The sequence below is a fragment of the Mobula hypostoma genome, chromosome 30, assembly GCF_963921235.1.
Source record: "Mobula hypostoma chromosome 30, sMobHyp1.1, whole genome shotgun sequence".
Classification (NCBI taxonomy): domain Eukaryota; kingdom Metazoa; phylum Chordata; class Chondrichthyes; order Myliobatiformes; family Myliobatidae; genus Mobula; species Mobula hypostoma.
The window spans coordinates 20,069,314-20,095,274 of NC_086126.1; the positions used below are offsets into that span (position 1 = coordinate 20,069,314).

At 47.9% G+C, this 25,961-nt stretch overlaps 1 protein-coding gene across 6 annotated transcripts in view; it reads left to right on the plus strand.

The window, feature by feature from the left end:
- Positions 1 to 25,961, plus strand: part of LOC134339794 (pyruvate carboxylase, mitochondrial-like) — a 978,567-nt gene that overhangs the window by 285,510 nt on the left and 667,096 nt on the right. For all 6 annotated transcript variants that reach the window (XM_063036574.1, XM_063036571.1, XM_063036570.1 and 3 more), the window contains one exon: positions 24,206 to 24,368. In XM_063036574.1, the coding sequence (XP_062892644.1) occupies positions 24,206 to 24,368 (163 nt within the window). The remainder of the gene's footprint in view (positions 1 to 24,205; positions 24,369 to 25,961) is intronic.

Genomic DNA, 25,961 nt, shown 5'->3' on the forward strand with positions numbered 1-25,961 from the left:
GGCTGGTATGTTGAAGTTGTATAAGACATTGGTGAGGCCTAATTTGGAGGATTGTGTGCAGTTTTGGTCACCTACCTACAGGAAAGATGTAAACAAGATTGAAAGAGTGCAGAGAAAATTTACAAGGGTGATGCCGGGACTAGAGGACCTGAGTTATAAGGAAGAATTGAAAAGGTTAGAAACATAGAAACATAGAAAATAGGTGCAGGAGTAGGCCATTCGGCCCTTCGAGCCTGCACCGCCATTTATTATGATCATGGCTGATCATCCAACTCAGAACCCAGCCTTCCCTCCATACCCCCTGACCCCTGTAGCCACAAGGGCCATATCTAACTTCCTTTTAAACATAGCCAATGAACTGGCCTCAACAGTTTGCTGTGGCAGAGAATTCCACAGATTCACCACTCTCTGTGTGAAGAAGTTTTTCCTAATCTCGGTCCTAAAAGGCTTCCCCTCTATCCTCAAACTGTGACCCCTCGTTCTGGACTTCCCCAACATCGGGAACAGGATCTTATACGTTTCAATCAGATCCCCTCTCAATCTTCTAAATTCCAACGAGTACAAGCCCAGTTCATCCAGTCTTTCTTCATATGAAGGTCCTGCCATCCCAGGAATCAATCTGGTGAACCTTCTTTGTACTCCCTCTATGGCAAAGATGTCTTTCGTCAGATTAGGGGACCAAAACTGCACACAATACTCCAGGTGTGGTCTCACCAAGGCCTTGTACAACTGCAGTAGTACCTCCCTGCTCCTGTACTCGAATCCTCTCGCTATAAATACCAGCATACCATTCGCCTTTTTCACCGCCTGCTGTACCTGCATGCCCACTTTCAATGACTGTTGTATAATGACACCCAGGTCTCGTTGCACCTCCCCTTTTCCTAATCGGCCACCATTCAGATAATAATCTGTTTTCCTATTTTTGCCACCAAAGTGGATAACTTCACATTTATCCATATTAAATTGCATCTGCCATGAGTTTGCCCACTCACCCAACCTATCCAAGTCACCCTGCATCCTCTTAGCATCCTCCTCACTGCTAACACTGCCACCCAGCTTCGTGTCATCCGCAAACTTGGAGATGCTGCATTTAATTCCCACATCCAAGTCATTAATATATATTGTAAACAACTGGTGTCCCAGCACTGAGCCTTGCGGTACCCCACTAGTTACCGCCTGCCATTCTGAAAAGGTCCCGTTTATTCCTACTCTTTGCTTCCTGTCTGCTAACCAATTCTCCACCCACACCAATACCTTACCCCCAATACCGTGTGCTTTAAGTTTGCACACTAATCTCCTGTGTGGGACCTTGTCAAAAGCCTTTTGAAAATCCAAATATACACTGTATTCTTTAGAACGTCGAAGCTTGAGAGGAGATTTGATAGAGGTCTACAAGATTATGGGAGGCATAGATAGGGTAAACGCAAGCAAGCTTTTCTCACTGAGGTTGGGTGGGACTACAAGCAGAGGTCATGGCTTAAGGGTAAAAGCTGAGAAGTTTAAAGGGAAAATGAGGGAGAACTTCTTCACTCAGAGGATTGTGAGAGTGTACAATGAGCTGCCAGCACAAGTGGTGCATGCGAGTTGAATTTCAAAGTTTAGGAGAAATTTGGATAGGTACATGAATAGTAGGGGTATGGAGGGCTATGATCCCGATGCAGGATGAGGGAAATAAGCAGTTTAAATGGTTTGATATGGACTAGATGGGCTGAAGGGCCTGTTTCTGTGCTGTAATTCTCCATGACTCTAATTACAGAGCAGGACAGAACAGTGCAGTCAGACAGTAAGGTAGCTGGTCATAACGAGGTAGATTGTGAGGTTAAGCATCCATCTTATTGTACTTGGGGACCATTCAAGAATGATTCTGTGAATGAAAGGCTTATCATAATGAGGAGCTCTGTGCCTTTACTCCCTGGAAGTTAGAATAATGTGGGGGGATCTCATTGAAACCTATCAAATGTTGAAAGGCCTGGATTGAGTGGATGTGGAGAGGATGTTTCCTATAGTGGGGGAGTCTTGGACCAGAGGGCAGAGGCTCAGAATAGAGGGTTGTCCGTTTAGATTGGAGATGAAGAGGAATTTCTTTAGCCAGAGAGTGGTGAACCTGTGGAATTCGTTGCCACAGGTGGCTGTGGTGGCCAGGTCATTGGGTGTATTTAACGCAGAGGTTGACAGGTTCCCGATTAGTCAGGGTGTGGAAGGTTATGTCGAGAAGGCAGGAGAATGGGGTTGAGAGTGAAATAGGTTTGCTAGGGGGACTTCTTCGCACAGAGAGTGGTGGGAGTGTGGAATGAGCTGCCAGACGAGGTGGTAGATGCGGGTTCTTTTTAACATTTAAGAATAAATTGGACAGCTACATGGATGGGAGGTGTATGGAGGGATATGGTCCGTGTGCAGGTCAGTGGGACTAGGCAGAAAATGGTTCGGCACAGCCAAGAAGGGCCAAAAGGCCTGTTTCTGTGCTGTAGTTTTTCTATGGTTTCTGTGGTTTCTATGATGAAATGGCAGAGCAGCCTTGATGGACCAAATGGCCTCATTCTTCTGTTAAGCCTTAAGTTCTTATTCAGTGTGAAATAAAAGCAAGTTGGAAGCTGTCCTTGAACCTGGTGATACGTGCTGTTCTGCTTGTTGGAGAAGAGGGAGCTCGGGGTGGTTAGAGTCTGTGGTTATGCTGTGTACTTTACCCATGCAGCAAGAGGTGGATGGAGGGAGGCTGGTTTCCATAATGTGCTGAGCTGTGTCCACAACTCTCTGTGGTAGCTCGCGGACACGGCCAGGGCAACAGCTCTGATGCGTCCACATTAGGTGCTTTCTCTGGTGCATCAGTTAAAATTGGTGAGGGTCAAAGGTGACATTGCTACTTTCCCAGATTCAATCGCCAGAAGACTGATCTCACGTCTGCAACGGTGCTTGTGGGTTCAGGCTGGGTGGAGAGCCTCCATTTCCCCTTTGTGCCAAGAATGCATGAAACCCTCTGCGACTACAGGAAGGGTGTGGAGGCTTTGGAGAGAGTTGAGAAGAGATTTACTAGGATTAGAGGGTATGAACTGTAAGGAGAAATTGGAGAAACTTGGGCTTCTTCTGGAGAGTTGGAGGCTGAGGAGAGACCTGTTTGGTTGGGGGCTGGCTACTCCAGTCAGTGCTGCCCTCCAGTGTTCGCTCCAGGGAAGATGAGCTGGATTGCGCGAGTGTGTAGTTGCACTCGTGCACAACGAAAGGCTGCTGTGTGCTCGTTGTTGCAGAAAAGCAGCTCCTGGACGACATCAGAAGCCCCTCGATCTACACGCCATGGCACTCAAGCTGGGCTGGATTATTACTTTTCATAACTGTACAGTTCTGTGCAAAAGTCTTAGGCACCTATGGTGCTTAAGACTTTTGCTCATTCCACTGTACTGCTGCCACAAAAAAAAACAAATTTCATGACATATGTGAGTGATGATAAACCTGATTCTGATCTGGGTCTCTATTGTGGACTGAGAGTGGGAAGGGGGCAGGGAGAGGGGAATCATGGTTGGGAAAATGGGAAGGGAGATGGGAGGGAGGCGGAAGTCTGTTCATGTGCTGTTCTGTTCTCTATAAGCAAACTCCATGGAAATAGACAATAACTTCAGACTACATCAGACTGTATTCTGGGACAGAATTTTTGGTTCATATCACATAATCGCAAACACCTTTGATTTCTTGCTGCATTCCTGCCTGTTGGCCTTGAATCATCACTGCGGGTCACCAACCCACCTGCCCCGCAAACAAAAGGAGCCGATCGTTAGTCGGAATGAGATGCTTTGAAAGTCAAATGTGGTGTTCTCAGAGCAGAATCAATAAAAATGTAAATTCCGCGTGCTTGACATTTATTGTGAACAGGGAGTTTTATTGGTGAAATTGGATTTGAGACGTGTGGGAGCTGGGTTCCTCAGTTGGATTACAACATGGGTCAGAGCAGAGAAGGAAAGGAAGGTATCCTATGCTGGAGGAGGGTTGTTGAATTGTGGACGGTGTTGCAGAGTTGATAAGGGGGAGGTCTGTCAATGTCCCTGTGGCTAGCAATGGTATTATTTATTATTTTTCTGTTGTTTAGAGATACAGCTTGGTAACAGGCCCTCCTATGGCCCACTCTCCTATCAGATTCCTTCTTCAGCTCTTCAGCATTTCCACCTGTCACCTGTCAGCTTGTACTCCCCCCCCCCACTCACCCACCTTCCCCCTCACCCACCCACCTTCTCCCTCACCTGGTCTCACCTGTCACCTTCTCACTTGTACTGACCCACCTGCCCCCTCACCTGGTCTCACCTGCCACCTTCTCACTTGTACTCACCCACCTTCCCCCTCACCTGGTCTCACCTGTCACCTTCTCACTTGTACTCACCCACCTTCCCCCTCACCTGGTCTCACCTGTCACCTGCCAGATTGTACTCCTCCCCCCACTCACCCAAATTCCCCCACACTCACCCACCTTCTCCCTCACTTGGTCTCACCTGTCACCTCAATTGTACTCCTCCCCCCACTCACCCACCTTCCCCCTCACCTGGTCTCACCTGTCATCTGCCAGATTATATTTTCCAGCCACTTGCCTGCTTCCCCCTCACCTGGTCTCAACTATCGCTTTCTCACTTGTACTCTTCCCCCCACCCACCCACCTTCTTATTCTCACTTCTTCCGCCTTCATTTCCGGCCCTAATGAAGTGTCGGGGCTCGAAACACCAACTGTTTATTACCCTTCATGGATGCTGCCTGAGCTACTGGGTTCCTCCAGTAGTGTGTTATTCCTTGTTCAGTGACCGACGGGAATGGGTCTGGCTTGTTCACTGACCGACGGGAATGGGTCTGGGTTGTTCACTGACCGACGGGAATGGGTCTGGGTTGTTCAGCGACCGACGGGAATGGGTCTGGGGTGTTCAGTGACCGATGGGAATGGGTCTGGCTTGTTCAGTGACCGACGAGAATGGGTCTGGCTTGTTCAGTGACCGACGGGAATGGGTCTGGGTTGTTCACTGACCGACGGGAATGGGTCTGGGGTGTTCACTGACCGACGGGAATGGGTCTGGGTTGTTCAGTGACCAATGGGAATGGGTCTGGCTTGTTCGCTGACCGACGGGAATGGGTCTGGCTTGTTCAGTGACCGACGGGAATGGGTCTGGCTTGTTCACTGACCGACGGGAATGGGTCTGGGTTGTTCAGCGACCGACGGGAATGGGTCTGGGGTGTTCAGTGACCAACGGGAATGGGTCTGGGGTGTTCAGTGACCGACGGGAATGGGTCTGGCTTGTTCGCTGACCGACGGGAATGGGTCTGGCTTGTTCAGTGACCGACGAGAATGGGTCTGGCTTGTTCAGTGACCGACGGGAATGGGTCTGGGTTGTTCACTGACCGACGGGAATGGGTCTGGGGTGTTCACTGACCGACGGGAATGGGTCTGGGTTGTTCACTGACCGACGGGAATGGGTCTGGGGTGTTCACTGACCGACGGGAATGGGTCTGGGGTGTTCAGTGACCGACGAGAATGGGTCTGGCTTGTTCACTGACCGACGGGAATGGGTCTGGGGTGTTCACTGACAGATGCAAATGGGTCTGGAGTGTTCAGTGACCAATGGGAATGGGTCTGGGTCTGGGTTGTTTCCTGTTCAGTGACCGCTGGGAATGGGTCTGGGTAGTATCCTGTTCACTGACTGATGGGTCCTGCCAAAGGGTTTCAGCCCGAAACATCGACTATACCTTTTTCCATAGATGCTGCCTGGCCTGCTGAGTTCCTCCAGCCTTTTATGTGTGTTGCATGAATTTCTAGTATCAGCAGATTTTCTCTTGTTTGTGATTGAATGAACCTGCTAACCCATACTCCTTTGGAATGTGGGAGGAAACTGGAGCACCCAGTGGAAACGGCCACAGTCACAGGGGACTCCTTACAGATTGTTGTGGAAATTGAACCCGGTCACTGGCATCATTAAAGCATTACAATATTGTAGTACAATAACACATTACAATAGCATTACAATATTGTAATACAATAACACATTACAATAGCAATACTGAAATACAATGACCCATTCCAATAGCATTACAATATTGTAATACAATAACCCATTCCAATAGCATTACAATATTGTAATACAATAACCCATTACAATATTGTAATACCACAAATCATTACAATAACATTACAATATAGTCATACAATAACCCATTACAATAGGATTATAATAACCCATATATTACTGTGGGTTTAATTGCTGCTGGAAGGCAGTCTAAAAGGTAGGTATGGATTGCAGAGACTCTTGTTGCTGCTGGGATGGGGCCTCCATGGTGTGGAGGGAATATTACAGAAAGTTATGAAACTATGAAAGGTTAGATAGAGAGCTGGTATCCTTTGGCCAGGGTTGAAATGCCGATTATTGGAGGACATGCATTTAAGGTGAGAGGGGCAAAGTTCAGTGGAGATGTGCGAGGCAGGTGTTTTACACCGGGAGTCGTGGGTACCTGGACTGCCTGCCTGGACTGGTGCTGGAAGCAGATACGAGAGAGACTTTTTATAGGCTGTTGGACAGATGCGTAAATGCTGGGGATGGAGGGAAGTGGACCATGTATTGGCTCAGCAGATTAAATGTCATTGGCTTAACCACAAGAGATTTTGCAAATGTTGATTGGATCGAAGATTGGCTGGCTGACAAGAGGCAAAGACCGGTAATAAAGGGAGCCTTTTCTGGTTGGCTGCTGGTGACTAGTGGTGTTCCACAGGGGTTGGTGCTAGGACCGATTCTCTTCATGTTATACATCAATGATTTGGATGATGGAATTGAAATACTCAAATCAGAATCGGAATCAGGATTAATATTACTGGCAAATGTTATATGGCAGCAGTACATTGCAATACAGAATAATAAAAAAACTAAATTACAGTAATTTTAAATAATTAAAAAAAATTAAATTAGGTAGGTAGTGTTACATACCCCGTAACTGGGTTGCCAAACCAGCAGAAATGGATCACTCAGTTGGAGTCTGGATTACTAGAACTAAGAAAGGTTTATTAAAGAAACAAGCAACACAGTAATCGAAAGGATAATAAATGCAACAGTTCAGCAATGATAAACACGCATGTGCACAGAATTAAGATAACAGCATCAATCAAACTGTATCGTTGTCTAGGGGTAAATGACCAATTTCAAAGTGACACAAAAGTCCAGTTCGATTTAGTTCAGTTCGCAGTAATCGTTGCCATGGCGATGTACAACGTGGGGGGAGGGAGAGAGAGAGAACGGGAACGACTGATCATTCAGACACGGCTTCCACTCACAGACCGGCGATATTGCTCACAAGCAGCTTTCGGGCTGGTCCTTGGTGATGTCACCTGAGGTCACCGACTGTGACCCCTCCTCCAGATGCGGTCGATCCTCTGCAGTGAACCCGGCACCCAAGCGAGGGCGGACACACACCGGGTTCCCGCTGATCGTACCTTTCCACCCCGTGTGTTTATGGCCGGTACTTCCCATCGACTTGTGAGAGGCGCACCGCTTCCAGGGTCTCGTTACCTCGAGTGTCGTGTGTGTGTGTTGCCTTAGCAAACCTGTCCCTTTTTATCCCCCTGCTGGGGTATCGCCTGTCCATCACTTCAAACAGTTCAGAGTTCAAAGGGGGGAGCTGCTCCAGACAGCTCTCTCTCCCGTCCCTTCATTACACATCTCCAGACGCTGCTTCATTGTTCCTTATCTCTCCTTCCCCTGAGGACAGGTGGCAGACGACTGCTGATGCCACTGGTGCAAGCCCAGGCCAGCAAACATCTTAATTTATGTGTATTCTCGTCACACTTCCCCCCTTTAAGGATTTTTACCGGGAGGTAAAAATTACAAACATGAATACATTAGTTGATACACACACAAATATACATCTTTATCAGCTATTTGGCTAACACAGCGAGTTTGAAGTTGTCAACACCTTGACAGACAGTCATCACATTTTCTGTTCCTTTTATATGTGTTATTAATAATCCCTTAGACCAGGCTCCAACTCAGCAAACTTCATAGTGGCCAAAAACACTGATGAATTTCGATCAATGTAACCTCTCATTTGGTTTTGTCCCGGACCACAATAACAAGGGTCGTCCCATTCGGACTTAGTTTTCTCTCGCAAGGGCTTAGTAGGAGGGGGAGGGGTAGTGACCGCAGAGTTATTGCAAAATTTCCTACAGTACCCCACCATCTCCCAGATCCTTCTGAGGGCCCTCTTGTCTGTCAGGGTTGGGAGGTCAGCGATAGCCTGCACTGTAGCTTGCATCGCTGCCAGCTGCCCCTGTGTCACCACAATTCCCAGGTAAGTGACCTTCGCGTGGCCGAACTCATTTTTTTCAAGGTTCACTATCAAACCGGCTTCAGACAGCCGTATTAAATTGCCAATACACACTTCTGTGTTCATCAGCCCTTTAGTCACTGAATTACTCATTATATATGGATGTTGTTTACTAGGCTGGCCTATTGTAACAGACACCCCCCAACGTCCCAGTTCTTTGCATCGCCTCGGGACAATCAAACACACGGGTGCGAGTCGTTTAATTACTTCTTCTAAAGAGCCGCTTTGTTCGGGGATTAACGGAGAGACCTTATCAGTAGACCTGGCCAAAACAATAGCTTTCTCCCATCTGATCGATACCACACTAATCTTTTCAAAATGGTTTTTTTCTCTTATCAGGGGGCCCCTAGCTTCATTGATTTTCGCGCTAACACCAACTAGGTTTGTTAGCGTATCAAAAGCCGGTGACCGTCCCAGTTCGCGTCGGGCGTAATCAATAACATCCTTCCCCCTGGGCAGCCGGTAAATCTCTTTCATGATTCCACCAACTGTTTCCTCCAGCACCGCAAAATGTCCACCGGGGGGTACCTTGTGGGCCAGGTTAAAAATCTCATCCTCATAGCTCTTTTGCACCACCCCCCATTCCTCATCTGCGGGTACTGTACTTGATTTCCCTTTCTTCCTTAGCACTTCCTCCTCCGCACAATAGCCTACTAGTTCCCTTGTTAAAGCTGTGTCAGAGAGAGCTGTCTCTGCCGAAACCATCAGCCCCTCGTCTCGCTCCCGTGTCTGCACAAATTCTTTCCTGGCTACTGCTACGTCTGTCCCAGCTCCCTCACTACCTCTTGTCTCACTACACTCCTTCTTTTCATTTTCTACCCCCTTCTCGTACAAGGTTGGCAGAAACATTTCAACTAAATTTACCACCGCAGCTAAATTCACTACCGCAGCCCCATGATGAACCTGTGAGTCCATGGGCGGGGCCTCACTGCTGGCAGGCTGACCTGTCAATCTCACGATTGGGAACACGATTCCCCCGGCGACGTCATTACCGAGCAAGACTTCCATGCCTTTCATCAGTAATTCGGACCTCACCCCGATCGTGACTAGTCCAGAGACCAGGTTGCTTTGTAAGTGTATCTGGTGCAAAGGGACTGACTCTGTCCCTTCCCCAACACCTTTGACCTCTACCTCCCCAGTCTGGGTCTCTGAGCTAAACTCTAATACACTCTTCAGTATTAGTGACTGACACGCTCCCGTGTCTCTCCAGATCCGCACTGGAACTGGTTTTAACCCCTCCTTCACTGACACCAATCCGGCCGAGATTAACCTCTCATGCTCTTCCTGAACTTTGGCAAACCTGTCCTTCCCTAGCGGTTTGCTTAACAGCTCGATACAGCCATTCGGAACCCCCGTTTTTCCTTTCCCCGTCTCCTTGCAAAGCACCTGGACGCAAAGTGTCCGACTTTCCCGCAATTATAACAGACGACCCCAGGAGACTTCCTGCCAGACTGCTCCCGGTCTACCTTATCCTTCTCACTAGTCCCCGGCTTACTTTCTGACTTTTACGGCGGACTCTCCCCGCTGTCCTGGGCAAACTTCATTTTATGCGTCAACGCATACTCATCCACTAACTTAGCAGTTGCGGCTAACGTGGCTGCCTCTTTCTCATCGAGGTAGGGTCTCATACCCTCAGGGACACAACCTTTAAACTGCTCAATCAGGATCAGCTGTAGCAGTCTGTCATAATCCCCCTCTACCCCCTTCGAGGCGCACCAACGCTCACAATATGTCTGCATCTCACGGGCAAACTCCAAATACGTCCGGTCCCACTGCTTCCTCGCATTCCGGAACCTCTGCCGGTATGCCTCCGGGACCAACTCATAAATCCTGAGGATGGCCTCTTTCACCACCTCATACCTCTGGGCATCTTCCGCGGACAAAGCAGAGTAAGCTTCTTGGGCTTTCCCTTTCAGTACACTCTGAAGTAAAACAGCCCACTTATCCCTCGGCCAGTCTTGACTTATAGCCACTTTTTCGAAGTGGAGAAAGTACCGATCCACGTCGGTATCGTCAAATGGGGGAACCAGCCTAACCTCCTGGGTCGCCCGGAACCCTCCACCTTGGTTCGGCACGAGCCCCTGCTCTGCCCTTAACCTTAACTTCTCCAGCTCGAATTCCCTTTCCCTCTGTTTCTCCAACTGCCTCTCTCTCTCTTTCTCTTCTCTCTCCAACTGTCTCTCTCTCTCTTGCCTTTCTACCTCTCTCTCCTTCTCTTCTCACTGCAACTGCCTCTCTCTTTCCTGCTCTTCTCGCTGTAACTGTCTGTCCCTCCCTTTCTCTTCTCGCTCCAACTGCCGTACCCGGAACTCGTGCTCGAGTCTCACTTTTTCAAGCTGTACCTGTACCGCGTCTCCAGCAGGTTTTTCAATAGACACCACCTCCAGCTCGACTTGGGGAAACACGCCTTTAGGTACATAGTGCTCTATGATAGCTCTGTGTATCTCCTCTCTCCTCATTGTCGACTTCCCCTTAGCAAGATTCAACCGTTTGGCCACAGCTACCAATTCCGATTTCCTGGCATCCTCTAATGCCTCCAAGGTCGGCGCCTTTATAAATTCCTCAGCCTTCATTTCTGCTGTTTCTCTTTTCTTTCTTTCGGGAATTTTAACCCAATCAATTTACTCCGTCCCAAATTTAGCGTTCAAAATTGCGGACGAGAACCCCACTTATGTAACGTACCCCGTAACTGGGTTGCCAAACCAGCAGAAATGGATCACTCAGTTGGAGTCTGGATTACTAGAACTAAGAAAGGTTTATTAAAGAAACAAGCAACACAGTAATCGAAAGGACAATAAATGCAACAGTTCAGCAATGATAAACACACACGTGCACAGAATTAAAATAACAGCATCAATCAAGCTCTATTGTTGTCTAGGGGTAAATGACCAATTTCAAAGTGACACAAAGTTCAGTCCAATTTAGTTCAGTTCGCAGTAATCGTTGCCATGGCGATGGACAACTTGGGGGGAGAGAGAGAACGAGAACAACTGATCATTCAGAACAGCTTCCACTCACAGACGGCGATATTGCTCACAAGCAGCTTTCGGGCGGGTCCTTTGTGATGTCACCTGAGGTCACCCACTGTGACCCCTCCTCCAGATGCGGTCGATCCTCTGCAGTGAATCCCGGCACCCAAGCGAGGGTGGACACACACCGGGTTCCTGCTGATCGTACATTTCCACCCTGTGCGTTTAAGGCTGATCCCCCGATCAGCCGTCCAAGAGCTTCCCACCGACTCGTGAGAGGCGCACCGCTTCCAGGGTCTCGTTACCTCGAGTGTCGTGTGTGTGTTGCCTTAGCAAACCTGTCCCTTTTTATCCCCCTGCTGGGGTATCGCCTGTCCATCACTTCAAACAGTTCAGGGTTCAAAGGGGGGAGCCGCTCCAGACAGCTCTCTCTCCCCCGTCCCTTCATTACACATCTCCAGACGCTGCTCCATTGTTCCTTATCTCTCCTTCCCCTGAAGACAGGTGGCAGACCACTGCTGATGCCACTGATGCTAGCCCAGGCCAGCAAACATCTTAATTTATGTGTATTCTTGTCACAGTAGTGTAATGGGTTCATTATCCATTCAGAAATCTAATGGCAGAGGGGAAGAAGCAGTTCCTAAAATGTTGAGAATGGGTCTTCAGACTCCTGTACCTTCTCCTGATGGTAGCAATGAGAAGAGGGCACGTACTGTGTGATGGGGGTCCTTAATAATGGTTCTATGGCCAAGTTTGCAGACGAAACAAAGGTAGGTGGAGGGGCAGGTAGTTTTGAGGAAACAGAGATTCTGCAGAAGGGCTTAGACAGATTAGGAGAATGGGCAAAGGTGTGGCAGATGGAATACCACGTAGGGAAGTGTGTGGTTATGCACTTCGATAGATGGAATAAAGACATAAGACTGTTTTCTAAACAGGGAGAAAATTCGGAAGTCAGTGGTGCAAAGGGATTTGGGAGTCCTTGCCAGGATTCCCTAAAGGCTCGCTTGCTGGCTGGGTCAGTGGTAAGGAAGGCAAATGCAGTGTTAGCATTCATCTCGAGAGGACTAGAATACAAAAGCAAGGGTTGGTTTGGCACAACATCATGGGCCGAAGGGCCTGTCCTGTGTTCTATTCCCAACCCCGGTGACACTGTGCACTGGGGACCTGGGGAGAAAAGTTTTGCATAGAGCAGTGCCATACAGCAGGTTTTTGAGTCGGTTCACAGTCGGTACTGTGGCCTGGAGGAGTGCACAATGAACGTGAGAGGTTGCAGCCCCGATTTGAATATCTGAGTGGGCTGTGCCTCAGCTTCAGCCCCTGATGGGAGGTCACCGACTGAGATCCACTTGGGTGAATCTCCAGGTCTGCCTGGTCAAGCATGGGCTATTCGTAGGTCCAGGTAGCAGGTAGTCAAGAGCTCTGCCTGCTGGGCCATATCTGTGCAGGGAGCCCTTGGAGAAGCAGCCCTTGGAGATCCAGGGACACAGTAGGGGATTTCCAGGCAGTCAAGAGCTCTGCCTGGCTCCACTGCCTGCTGGGCCATATCTGTGCAGGGAGCCCTTGGAGATCCAGGGACACAGTAGGGGATTTCCAGGAAACAGTGGTCCCTTCAGGGGCTTGAGGATATTGTAGATGGTAATAATCATATTTTAGTTTGAAACTGTAAATAGTTTATGGAGCCCTGACTATTTTAGTGTCTTCTTGTGCGTTATTGTCATTGAATTGAGGTCCTCCGTTGGTCGAGATTGACTATGGATATTACATCCTAGCTGTCTACATGATAAGCAAGCCAGAGCAGTACGATACGGAGAGCAAGCTGCCTCTCTGCAGCCTATGAATCCAAAGGAACTGCAGAAACCAACATGTTGGCCACCAGGAGTTACCAGTTAGTGTTGAACTCAATGTAGGACTGCCTTACAGGCTCCAGCTCTGCATTTTCCCTTGGGATTTACTCCCAAGGCCTTCCCATTGAGTGGGTGTAGCCGCAAGGCAGCGGAGATTTGAGATCAGAGTTTTTCTTCTCCTAGATGAACTGTCAACGACAGCTGACGAGACCCATCTGCCCGAAGCGACTGGTTTTAAGGCGCCAGTAGCCCGCCTTTGCCCCTTCTCCTGTCAGTGGAAATGGTTCCACCGGGCTTAGTAGCTAAACCACACGTGAAGGCCAGGAGCTGGACTTGGTTGTCAGAGGCCTGTCACTGAGTACAAGTCTGTGAAAAGAAAGACAAAATGATGTGGGTGAACAATTCACAGCTGGATTACAGGAAGGGAGGAGTGGATTCCCACTTGATGTGAAGTTATAGTCACCCATCGTGTTTAATGACAAAGCAGAACGCCATTCAAGCCATCGAGTCAGTTCCGATCTCATTTCCTTGCAGCCCATTCACTCTCTCCTGTAGGTTGACACCCCGCCACCTCCACCTCCTTACACTGGGATCCTCACCCTGTGGTCATGGAGAGGCTTTTGAGTTCCTGAGATTCCCAGGAGCCATGCTGTCTGCATTTTAGCTCCTGGTAGGGTCACCCGCAGCAGGCAGGTGAAGGGTGATTTTCCAGACAAAGAGTGAACCAACCAAGACCTTACTGGAAGAGCTGGCAGAATATGATCTCACAACGCATCAGCAGTGAAGATGGAGGAAGACTGCAGCAGTGAAGATGGAGGAAGACTGCAGCAGGGAAGATGAGGGAATACTGCAGCAGTGAAGATGAGGGAATACTGCAGCAGTGAAGATGGAGGAAGACTGCAGCAGTGAATATGAGGGAAGACTGCAGCAGTGAAGATGGAGGAAGTCTGCAGCAGTGAAGATGGAGGAAGTCTGCAGCAGTGAAGATGGAGGAAGACTGCAGCAGTGAAGATGAAGGAAGATTGCAGCAGTGAAGATGAAGGAAGTCTGCAGCAGTGAAGACGGGGGAAGACTGCAGCAGTGAAGATGGAGGAAGACCGCAGCAGTGAAGATGAGGGAATACTGCAGCAGTGAAGATGGAGGAAGACTGCAGCAGTGAAGATGGAGGAAGACTGCAGCAGTGAAGATGAGGGAAGTCTGCAGCAGTGAAGAGTCCCCAGTCCTCTTGCGCTCCATGTCACTGGACCCTGACCCCGATCTGTCAAGCTTGTGTATGAGACTTCGCACATCAAACGAGGTCATGCAGAGGTGTCCTTCCTTCACAGAGTATCGTATTGGACTTCTACCTGCACTGAGGGGCAGTTAATCAAGTAGCCTGCAGGATAGATAAAGGAGAGTCAGTGCATGTTGTGTACTTGGATTTTCAGGAGGCCCTTAACAAGTTGCTGCACATGAGGCTGCTGAGCAAGTTAAGAGCCCACGATACGACAGGAAAGATTCTAGCATGTACATAGCATTGGCTGATTGGCAAGGGGCAATGAGTGGGAATAAAGGGAGCCATTTCTGGTTGGCCTCCGGTGACCGTGGTGTTCCTCAGGGGTATGTGTCGGGACTGCTTCTTTTTATATTGTATGTCAGTGATTTGGATGGTGGAATTGATGGCTTTATGATGAAGTTTACCAATGATATGAAGGTAGGTGGAGGGGCAGGTCGTGTTCAGGAAGAAGGAAAGCTGCAGAAGGACCTGGAAAGAATGGGAGAATGGGCAAAGAAATGGCAGATGGAATACAGTGTCAGGAAGTGGATGGTTGTGCACTTTGGCAGAAGAAATAAAAGGATTGACTATTTTCAAAATGGAGAGCAAATCAAATAATCCCAAAGTGCAAAAGGGCTTGGCAGTCCTTGTGCAGAATTATCTCAAGGTTAACTCGCAGGTTAAGTCGGTGGTGAGGAAGGCAAATGCGATGTTAGCATTCATTTCGAGAGGACTACAATATAAAAGTAAGTTGAGGCTTTATAAAACATTGGTAAGGCATCACTTGGTGTAATGTGAGCAGTTTTGGGCCTCTTACCTCAGAAAGAATGCACTGACATGGGAGAGGGTTCAGAGGAGGTTCACGAGAATGATTCCAGGAGGCAAAGGGTTCTGGAAATATGAGCACTGATTGATGGCTCCTGGCCTGTACTCACTGGAATTCAGAGGAATGAGGTGGGAACTCATTGAAACCTATCAAATGTTGAAAGACCACGATAGAGAGAAATTGCCAAGGATGTTTCTTCCGATGGAGGAGTCTAGGGCCAGAGAACACAGACATAGTGGATGTGAAGAGGATGTTTCCTACAGTGGAAGGATCTAGGACCAGAGGACATGGATAGAGTGGATGTGGAGAGGATGTTTCCTATGGTGGGGAGTCTAGGGCCGGAGGGCACAGACTTAGAATAGAGGGATGCAATTTAGAATGGAGATGAGGAGAAATTTCTTTAGCCAGAGGGTAGTGAATCTGTGGAATTCATTGCCACACGAGGTTGTCAGTCCATGGCCTCCTCTACTGTTGCAATGAGGCTATGCTCAGGTTGGAGGAGCAACACTGTCTTGGTAGCCTCCAACCTGATGAGATGAACATTGATTTCTTGAACTTCTGACCATGAATCAGAATCAGAATCAGGTTTATTATCACTGGCATGTGACGTGAAATTTGTTAACTTAGCAGCAGCAGTTCAATGCAATACATAATCTAGCAGAGAGAAAAATTATAATTATAATAATAAACAAGAAAACCAATTATGTATGTTGAATAGATTATAAAACGTGCAAAACAGAAATACTGTATATTAAAAAAAAGTTTTCATGTCCATTTTGGAATCGGATGTCAGAGGGGAAGAAGCTGTTCCTGAATCGGCGAGTATGTGCCTTCAGGCTTCTGTATCTCCTACCTGATGGTAACAGTGAGAAAAGGCCATGCCCTAGGTGCTGGAGGTCCTGTATAATGGACGCTGCCTTTCTGAGACACTGCTCCCTGAAGATGTCCTGGGTACTTTGTAGGCTAGTACCCAAGATGGAGCTGACTAGATTTACAACCTTCTGCAGCTTCTTTCGGTCCTGTGCAGTAGCCCCTCCATACCAGACAGTGATGCAGCCTGTCAGAATGCTCTCCACAGTACAACTACAGAGATTTTTGAGTTGATTTGTTGACATGCCAAATCTCTTCAAACTCCTAATAAATTATAGCCACTGTCTTGCCTTCTTTATAACTGCATTGATACGTTGGGACCAGGTTAGATCCTCAGAGATCTTGGCATCCAGGAACTTGAAGCTGATCACTCTCTCCACCTCTGATCACTCTATGAAGATTGGTATGTGTTCCTTCGTTTTACCTTTCCTGAAGTCCACAATCAGCTCTTTCGTCTTACTGATGTTGAGTGCCAGGTTGTTGCTGCAGCACCACTCCACTAGTTGACATATCTCACTCCTGTATGCCCTCTCGTCACCACCTGAGATTCTACCAACAATGGTTGTATCGTTAGCAAATTTATAGATGGTATTTGAGCTATGCCTAGCCACACAGTCATGTGTACATAGAGAGTAGAGCAGTGGTCTAAGCACGCACCCCTGAGGTGCGCCAGTGTTGATCGTCAGCAAGGAGGATATGTTATCACCAATCCGCATAGACTGGTCTTCCGGTTAGGAAGTCGAGGATCCAATTGCAGAGGGAGGTACAGAGGCCCAGGTTCTGCAACTTCTCAATCAGGATTGTGAGAATGATGGTGTTAAATGCTGAGCTATAGTTGATGAACAGCATCCTGACGTAGGTGTTTGTGTTGTCCAGGTGGTCTAAAGCTGTGTGGAGAGCCACTGAGATTGCGTCTGCCATTGACTTACTGTGGCGATAAGCAGGTGGCAGTGGGTCCAGGTCCTTGCTAAGGCAGGAGTTCATTCTGGTCATAACCAACTTCTCAAAGCGTTTCATCACTGTCGATGTGAGTGCCCCTCCCCACTTTCACCATTCCCCAACCCCTTTTCCCTCTCTCACCTTATCTCCTTATCTGCCCATCACCTCCCTCTGGTGCTAGTCTCCCTTTACTTTTTTCTATGGCCTTCTGTCCTCTCCTATCAGATTCCCCCTTCTCCAGCCCAGTATCTCTTTCACCTAACAAGTTCTCAGCTCCTTACTTCACCCCTCCCCCTCCTGGTTTCACCCATCACCTTGTGTTTCTTCCTACCCTCCCCCCGACCCCCACCATCTATCTCTGACTCCTCATCCTTTTTTACTCCAGTCCTGATGAAGGGTCTGGGCCCAAAATGTTGACTATACTCTTTTCCACAGATGTTGCCTGCCCTGCTAAGTTCCTCCAGCATTTTACGTCTGATGATGGATGCTGCTTTCCTGTGACAGCGCTTCGTGTAGATGTGCTCAATGGTGGGGAGGGCTTGATCCATGATGGACTGGGCCGTATCCACTACTTTTTGCAGGATTTTCCATTCAAGGCCATTGGTGTTTCCATACCAGGGTGTGATGCAGCCAGTCGATAGACTCTCCACTACACATCTATAGAAGTTTGTCAAAGTTTTAGATGTCATGCCAAATCTTTGCAAACTCGTCAGGAAGTAGATGTAACAGAACTTTGAGTTTACGTCATTCTATTTGTTTGTGGTGACACAGAAATAATCCTTATTCCAATGTATATTATCTTTCAGCGTAATTATATACAGTATCTACCCACACATTTAATCAAAATTTAATCTTCAAGGAAACATTCAGCTCGAATAAGTGGATTAGCAAGGCAGATACTTTCTCTACTGTGGTCACTGCTGGCAGTGGTATTTCCTGCCACCCTGATGACCCTTTGCAAGATGGAGACAAGCCACTGCAGATGCTCCCTCATTGCAGAATGCCAGATCTTGCCCCAAAAACCACAGAGGGAGGGAAATATACAGTTCTGTGCAAAAATTTCAGACACACAGTTGTTTCACAGTACTGTAGTAATTTTATTTATTGCACTGTACTGTAGTAATTTTATTTATTGCACTGTACTGCTGCCACACAAAAAAACAAATTTCATGACATACGTGAGTGATGATAAACCTGATTCTGATCTGGGTCTCTATTGTGGACTGAGAGTGGGAAGGGGACAGGGAGAGGGGAATCATGGTTGGGAAAAGGGGAAGGGAGAGGGGAGGGAGCGGGAAGCACCAGAGAGACATTCTGTAATGATCAATAAACCAATTGTTTGGAATAAAATGACCTTGCCTGGTGTCTCAGGGCTGGGTGTGTCTGACCCTGCCCCTGGTACTCCTCTGGCACCTGTCCCTCACCCCTCCCACGGTGCCCCACCCTCACCATTCCCAACATCCTTTGCTCCCGTCAAATTTACAAACTCGCTCTCTGCTCCACATTGACAAAAACAGTACTGTGTGAAAGTCTCAGGCACCCGAGCGATATATATCTGTGCCTCAGACTCTGGCACAATACTCTATTTATTCTCTTTCACGTTGCAATCGAACCGGTATTCACCACTTCCACTGGCAGCTCGTTCTACACTCTTAACTCCCTCTGAGTGATGACGTTCCCTGTAATCTTCCCCATAAATATTTCACCTTCCACCCTCAACCCATGACCTATAGTTCTAGTCTGACCCGACCTTGGTGGAAAAAGCCTGCTTGCATTAACCCTCTTTATACCCCTCATAATTTCGTATACTTCCTAGTGGTTAACACAACGTTTTACAGTCCCAGTGACCCGGGTTCAATTCCCATCGCACTGTAGTGTAGTGGTTCGAACAACATTTTACAGTACGACCCGGGTTCAATTCCCATCACACGGTAGTGTAGTGGTTAACACAACGTCTTACAGTACCAGTGACCCGGGTTTGATTCCCATCGCACGGTAGTGTAGTGGTTAACACAACGTTTTACAGTCCCAGTGACCCGGGTTCGATTCCCATCGCACGGTTGTGTAGTGGTTAGCACAATGTTTTACAGTACCGGCGACCCGGGTTCGATTCCCATCGCACGGTAGTGTAGTGGTTAACACAACGTTTTACAGTCCCAGCGACCCGGGTTGGATTCCCACCGCACGGTAGTGTAGTGGTTAACACAACATTTTACAGTCCCAGTGACCCGGGTTCGATTCCCATCGCACGGTTGTGTAGTGGTTAGCACAATGTTTTACAGTACCGGCGACCCGGGTTCGATTCCCATCGTACGGTAGTGTAGTGGTTAACACAACGTTTTACAGTCCCAGCGACCCGGGTTCAATCCCATCGCTGTCTGAAAGTTGTTTGTACGTTCTCCCCATGATGACAGGTGTTTCATCCAGGTGCTCCAATTTCCTCCTAAAGTCCAAAAATATACGGTGGGCCGGTTAATTGTCCCGTTCTTAATTGCGGATTAAATGGGGGGATTGCTGGACGGCACAGGCCGACGTGCTCGCAGTATCTCCGTAAATAAATGATTCTCCTCGGCTCCAGGAAGTAACATCCAAGCCAATTCAACCTTTCCATATTATCAAAGTCCTCAAGTCCCAGCAACATCGTTGTCAATTTTCTCTCTGCTCATTGTTTATGATGGGTTTAAATAATTGTGTTTTATCGTTTAACTGGAATGAATCTGTTTTTCAATTGCTTGATATTTTCTGAAATGTTAGTGCAGTTTTTATACAGGGACTATTTTGTTTACTGTTTTTCCTTTCAGTGTGCGAAAAGCACAGGGAGATGGGAATTTATTTTATTTATTGAATTTTTATTATTTTTTATTTACAAATACGGTGCAGAACCGGCCCAGCAACCCTAGCCGAATGACAGGGTAATCTGTAATGACCAGTTCCCCCACTGACCGTTTGGCCTTTGGACTTTGGGAGCAATCCGACGCACCCGGGGAGAACGTAGAAACTCCTTGCAGATGGAGACAAAATTGAACTCCGAACTCCCACGTCCCGATCTGTCATACTGTCGTGCTGAATGCAAAGTCCCCGTGACACCCTTTTCTGACTTGCTTAATCGCGATATGGAGTTTGCTCTATGAAAGAGAGGTAGATGTCGATTCAGAGAGACATTTGAAAAGAATTGAATAAATCGGGAGGAAATCTGCAGGGCTACAGACAAATTCCAGGATCTATGCAAAGCAGATTATGTTTCTATTCATCTTGGGCTTTCAAAACGGAATTAAATTGGCACAAGAGCAACAAATTTAGTGACAAGAAATAAGTTTAACTGCACTGCAAAGCTAGAGGTTAGCTGATTGCCTACTTATGAGAAAACTGAAACCAAATCTAATCACTTCAGTTTGGCATTTAATTACTCGTTTAATTAGTTTGGTGAAACACTGTGGGCCATGGGGCCTGTTGCATCTTCTCAATCATTTTATTCCTCCTTGATTTCACACCCTGAAATAAAAGTTCAAAGTAAATGTGTTATCACTATACGCCCACACTTGCTGGCCACGTTATTCATTGCCTCCTGTACCGAATAAAGTGTCCACTGCGTGTGCATTCGTGGTCTTCCACTTCAAGGTTCAATGTGTTATGTTTTCAAAGATGCTCTTCTGCACACCACTGTTGTAACGTGTGGTTATTTGAGTTACTGTCAACTTGAACCAGTCTGGCCATTATTCTCTGACGTCTCTCATTAACAAGGTATTTTTACCTACAGAACTGCTGCTCTCTGTATGTTGTTTTGTTTTTCACACCATTTTCTGTGAACTCTAGAGACTGTTGTGTGTGAAAATCCCAGGAGATCAGAGGTTTCTGAGATACTCAAACCACCCTGTCTGGCACCAATAATCATTCCACAGTCAAAGTCACTTAGATCACATTTTTCCCCCATTCTGATGTTCGGTCTGAACAACAACTGAACCTCTTGACCATGTTTGCATGCTTTTATGCTGCTACATGATTGGCTGATTAGATATTTGCATTAGCAAGCAGGTGTGCAGGGGTACCTGAGTCTGAGGCCATCATCGGTCAGAGTTGACCATGTATATTATGGCCTAGTTGTCTAGATATACAAGCCTGAGCTGTCCGGTATGGAGAGCAAGCTATTGCCCACGTTGCAAGCTCCCCCTCTCCATGCAACTGATGAACCCAAAGGACTGGCAGGGACCGATACAGTTTGGTAGCAGCAGCATCACAGGAGTTGCCAGTGCATTAGTTGTGGACTCAGCTCAGTCTTGGTTTGAGTGAGGTTATCCTCATTGGTTCAGGAGCCTGATGGTTGAGGGTAATAACTGTTCCTGAACCTGGTGGTGTGGGACCTGAGGCTCCTGTACCTCCTTCCCGATGGAATCAGTTCAGAGTGGAGGTTATCCTCACTGGTTCAGGAGCCTGATGGTTGAGGGGTAATAACTGTTCCTGAACCTGTGGGACCTGAGGCTTCTGTCCCTCCAGCCCGATTGTATTCGTGAGGAGAGAGCATAGCCTGGGTAGTGGGGGTCTTTGATATTGCCACTGTAGTGAAGCAGTTGGTGTGACGCTCTGACAGCCGGGGGCCTTTTGGAGTTCAGTTCCAGTGCCGTTCTCTGAGGTGTCTCTGTACATCCTCCCTGTGGAATGCATGGGTTTCTCCACGTGCTCTGGTTTCATCTCACACTCTAAACCAAAGACCTCTGTCAGGGTAGGTTAATTGGTCATTGTAAATTGTCCTGTGATTAGGTTAGTGTTAATTGGGTTTGTCAGGGGTTGCTGGGGCAGCAGGGCTGAAAGGGGCCAAAGGGCAGACTCCATGGTGTATCACTGGATAAATAAATAGCAATCAGATGCTGCTTTCTTGTGGCAGTGTTCCTGGGCAATGGTCCTTGCCTGTGATGAACTGGGCTGTATCTACCTTGATGAAAACATAGCAGTTAATGGTGGAAAGAATGTTTTGTTATTGAAGTTCAATATCACTTGTCAATTGTTCTTTGTCATTTTTGTGACTGTGAATTTTATAAATGTCTTGGATGATGAAGTGGAAGGGTGGCTTAGTAAGTTTGCAGGTGGCAGAAAGGTTGGTCGAGTTGTGGATAAAACAGAAACTCTTCTGGTGTGCAGTTTTGCACAGTACGGTATTAATTTTATGTATTGCACTGTACTGCTGCTGGACATTTCATGACATGTGTGAGTGATGATAAACCTGATTCTGATATGGGTCTCTATTGTGGACTGAGAGTGGGAAGGGGGCAGGGAGAGGGGAATCATGATTGGGAAAAGGGGAAGGGAGAGGGGAGGGAGCAGGAAGCACCAGAGAGACATTCTGTAATGATCAATAAACCAATCATTTGGAATCAAATGACCTTGCCTGGTGTCTCAGGATTAGTTATAGTGCAGAGAGATTTACCAGGATGCTGTCTGGATTAGAGAGGGTGCAAAGGAGATTTACCAGGATGCTGTCAGGATTAGAGAGGGCACAGAAGAGATTTACCAGGATGCTGCCAGGATTATAGAGGGCGCAGAGCAGATTTACCAGGATGCTGCCTGGGTTAGAGAGTGTGCAGAGGAGATTTCCCAGGATACTGCCTGGGTTAGAGAGTGTGCAGAGGAGATTTCCCAGGATACTGCCTGGATTAGAGAGGGTGCAGAGGAGATTTCCCAGGATGTTGCCTGGATTAGAGAAGGTGTCCGGTGAGGAATGGTTGAGCAAGTACAGCTTTTCATTTTGGAGTGAAAAGGAAGGAGAGGTGACTTGGTCGAGGTGTACAAGACAATATGAGGCCTGGATAGAATGGGAGCTGAAGACGTTTTCCCTATTTTCCCTGGGCCCAAATGGGTAATATGGAGGGGGTAGTAATTTGAGGTTAATTGTAGGAAAGTATAGGGAGGATGTCAGAGGTGAGGTTTGTTTACTCGGAGATTGATGGATATGTGGTATGCACAGTCGGGGGTGAGGCGGGGGAATACTGGGGATATTTAAGAATCTCTGAGATAGGCACATTCTTCCTTGCTGAGGGAAAAACTCCATTCAATACAGTTTGTCACTTCCATTGTATCCTGGATAATTGACTATCTGACAGGCATACCATAGTTTATGTGGTTTCAAAGCTGTGTATCAGCACTGGGGCCCCACAGGGGACTGTATTGGCTCCCTTCCTGTTTACTCTGTATATATCGGACTTTAGGTGACTTTACATGTGTCATCTGCAGAAATTCCCTCATCACACAGCAATAGTTGGGTGTATAAAGGGAGGGCGGGAGGATGAATACAGGGCCCTGGTGGAGGACTTTGTTAAATGGTGCAAGCTGAATCATCTGCAGCTCAACATCACTAAGACAAAGGAGATGGTGATGGATTTAGGAAGACTGAGCCTACACCGCTCCCTGTACTATTGATGGTGAGGACGTGGATGTGGTGAGGACCTACAAGTACCTGGGGTCACCTGGATGGTGGTCTTGATTGGAGCACCAACGCCGAGGCTGTGTACAAGAAGGGTCAGAGTCGCCTCCACCTCCTGAGGTCCACTGGAGTATGGAGGCCTCTCGTTCACATGTTCTATCAGTCTGTTGTCGCCAGCACAATCTTCATTGTCGTGGTGTTCTGGGGCAATGGCATCAACACGGGTGATAACAGGCTTAATGAACAGATTAGAGAGTCTGGCTCTGATATAGGAGTCAAACTGGACACACTGGGGGCTGTGGTAGATGAAAGGACCCTATGGAAAATCCTGGTAATTCTGGACGATGTTTCTCACCCTCTGCATGCCACCTTGTCTGAACAGAGAAGCACTTTTAATAATAGGCCAAGACAACTGCACTGCTTCAAAGAATGTAATATGAGGTCATTCTTGCCCTTGGCCATTATAGAGTCAACCTATAGCCCGGGAAGTGATGACCCTCTCCTGTTAGACTGTTTGTGGTAACATTTTTCACTCTTTCTTACTTCTCTTCTAATATTTGTATACTTGTAAATCTGTGATGCTGCTGTGACAGTGTAATTTCCTTTGGGAGCTATAGATGAAAGAGAAATGGACTACACGGGTTAGATTGATTGTTTAGTAGGTTAACTGTTCACTCGGCCATGTCTAAAGCCGGGCATGTTTGTTTGTGTTGTAGCAAGGGCCGGCAGGCTGATTTCTGCTCTTGTTTTCCCCATTAGCGTTGACCTTGTCCACGCCCAAGTGCACATCACTGAAGGCAGGAGCTTACCGGACCTGGGTCTGAAGCAGGAAAGCATTCGAATCAACGGCTGTGCCATTCAGTGCAGAGTGACTACCGAGGACCCAGCACGAGGCTTCCAACCTGACACCGGTCGTATCGAGGTAAGAGAGACACTTGCACATCCTCAACACTTACAGGAGCAGAGTTTAACTGAGCATGAGGGCCGGACGGTGGCGCAACGACATCAGCACCGGACCCGGGAGCGGAGGTTCCCGGGTTCGAAACCAGTCGGGTCCGCTCCCGAGTTCGCTTTCCATCCGTGCCGGGTTGAGTGTCGAGATCGCAACTCGACCTCGTAACATAAAGGGAAAATACAGCAAAAATGTCTGTGTGAGGAGTGATGTCCCACACAGTCTGTCTCTCGCTCCATGCCTTGTAAAAAGCCATGAAAAAGACATTGTCACGGACACGCAGACACACAGACACACAGACGCACACGTGTGCACACGCAGACGCACGCAGGCACATGCCAAAAAATAAAATAACTGACCTTGAAAGGAGACATACCCAACATGTGACGAGGGCAATGGTGACCTTACGCTCCCCGCCACTCTCAACGGAAGAGGGGTTATCCAGCCTGCCCTGTCCATTCAAACTGATAACCTCACGTAAAATTGAAGCCGTCTGTGTCGGAGAAAGTGGTCACAGTCTCATTTTCCGTTGGAAATGAGGATGAGCCATTTCCAGTCTGAGCTCGTAGGGACTGCGATGGATGTGTGGAACACGGACTGACTGGATGAAGGGGGAGGTGGGTGAGTGCTTTGCGAGGTGGTACCTTCCCTCTGGAAAGTCTCTGTGAGCTCCCAGTGCAGGGACTCGAGGCTCTTAAGTCCCAACCCCAACACTCTTTCTCCACGATGAGCAATTGTGGGCCAGAGGTTCCTCTGAGATTATGCAATTCTTCACCGAAGCTTTGAGCAGATCCAGAAATCTTTTCCTCTGCCTTGGGATTAGAGCTGGAAGCAAAGTGTGTTTCTCAAGAGTCTGAAGTTGGGCAAAACTTAGCAGATCAGAGATTCAAGGAACGGTCTGATATCCATAGGGATATGCTTTTCTATTATTTGGGATCTGGGCAGGGTGAAGATTAACCACCCATTCCTAATTATTCCTCAAGAGGATGGGGTTGAGCCTGCTTCTTGCACTGCTGGTGAAGGCTCTCCCATAGTGCCGAAAGGGAGTTCGTTCCTGGATTTACCCACGGACTGATGTTCCCAAACCAGGATGAGTGTGCCTTGCAGGGGAGCCTGGGGAATTGGTGATCTCCGGCTGCCCTTATCCTTACCAGCTGAGGGTTTTGCAGGTTTGGGTGGAGCCATCAGGGTGGTGCAGACGAGTAACTGCTGTACATTTTGCAATTGGCCGGTGATGGAGCAAGTGGATGTTTACAGTAATGGATGGTGCTGTTTGGTCCTAGATGGTGCTGGGCTTGTGGAGGTCAGCTGGAGCTGCTGCCACTCAGGCATTTGGAGAGTATTCCATCACCCCTCCTGAATTGTGCCTTGTAAAGGGTTTGCGGGAGGGGCGTCAAGACGTCTAGACATGCGGTGCCTAGCTTCCCACCTGAGACGTCTAGACGTGCGGTGCCTAGCTTCCCACCTGAGACGTCTAGACGTGCGGTGCCTAGCTTCCCACCTGAGACGTCTGGACATGCGGTGCCTAGCTTCCCACCTGAGACGTCTGGACGTGCGGTGCCT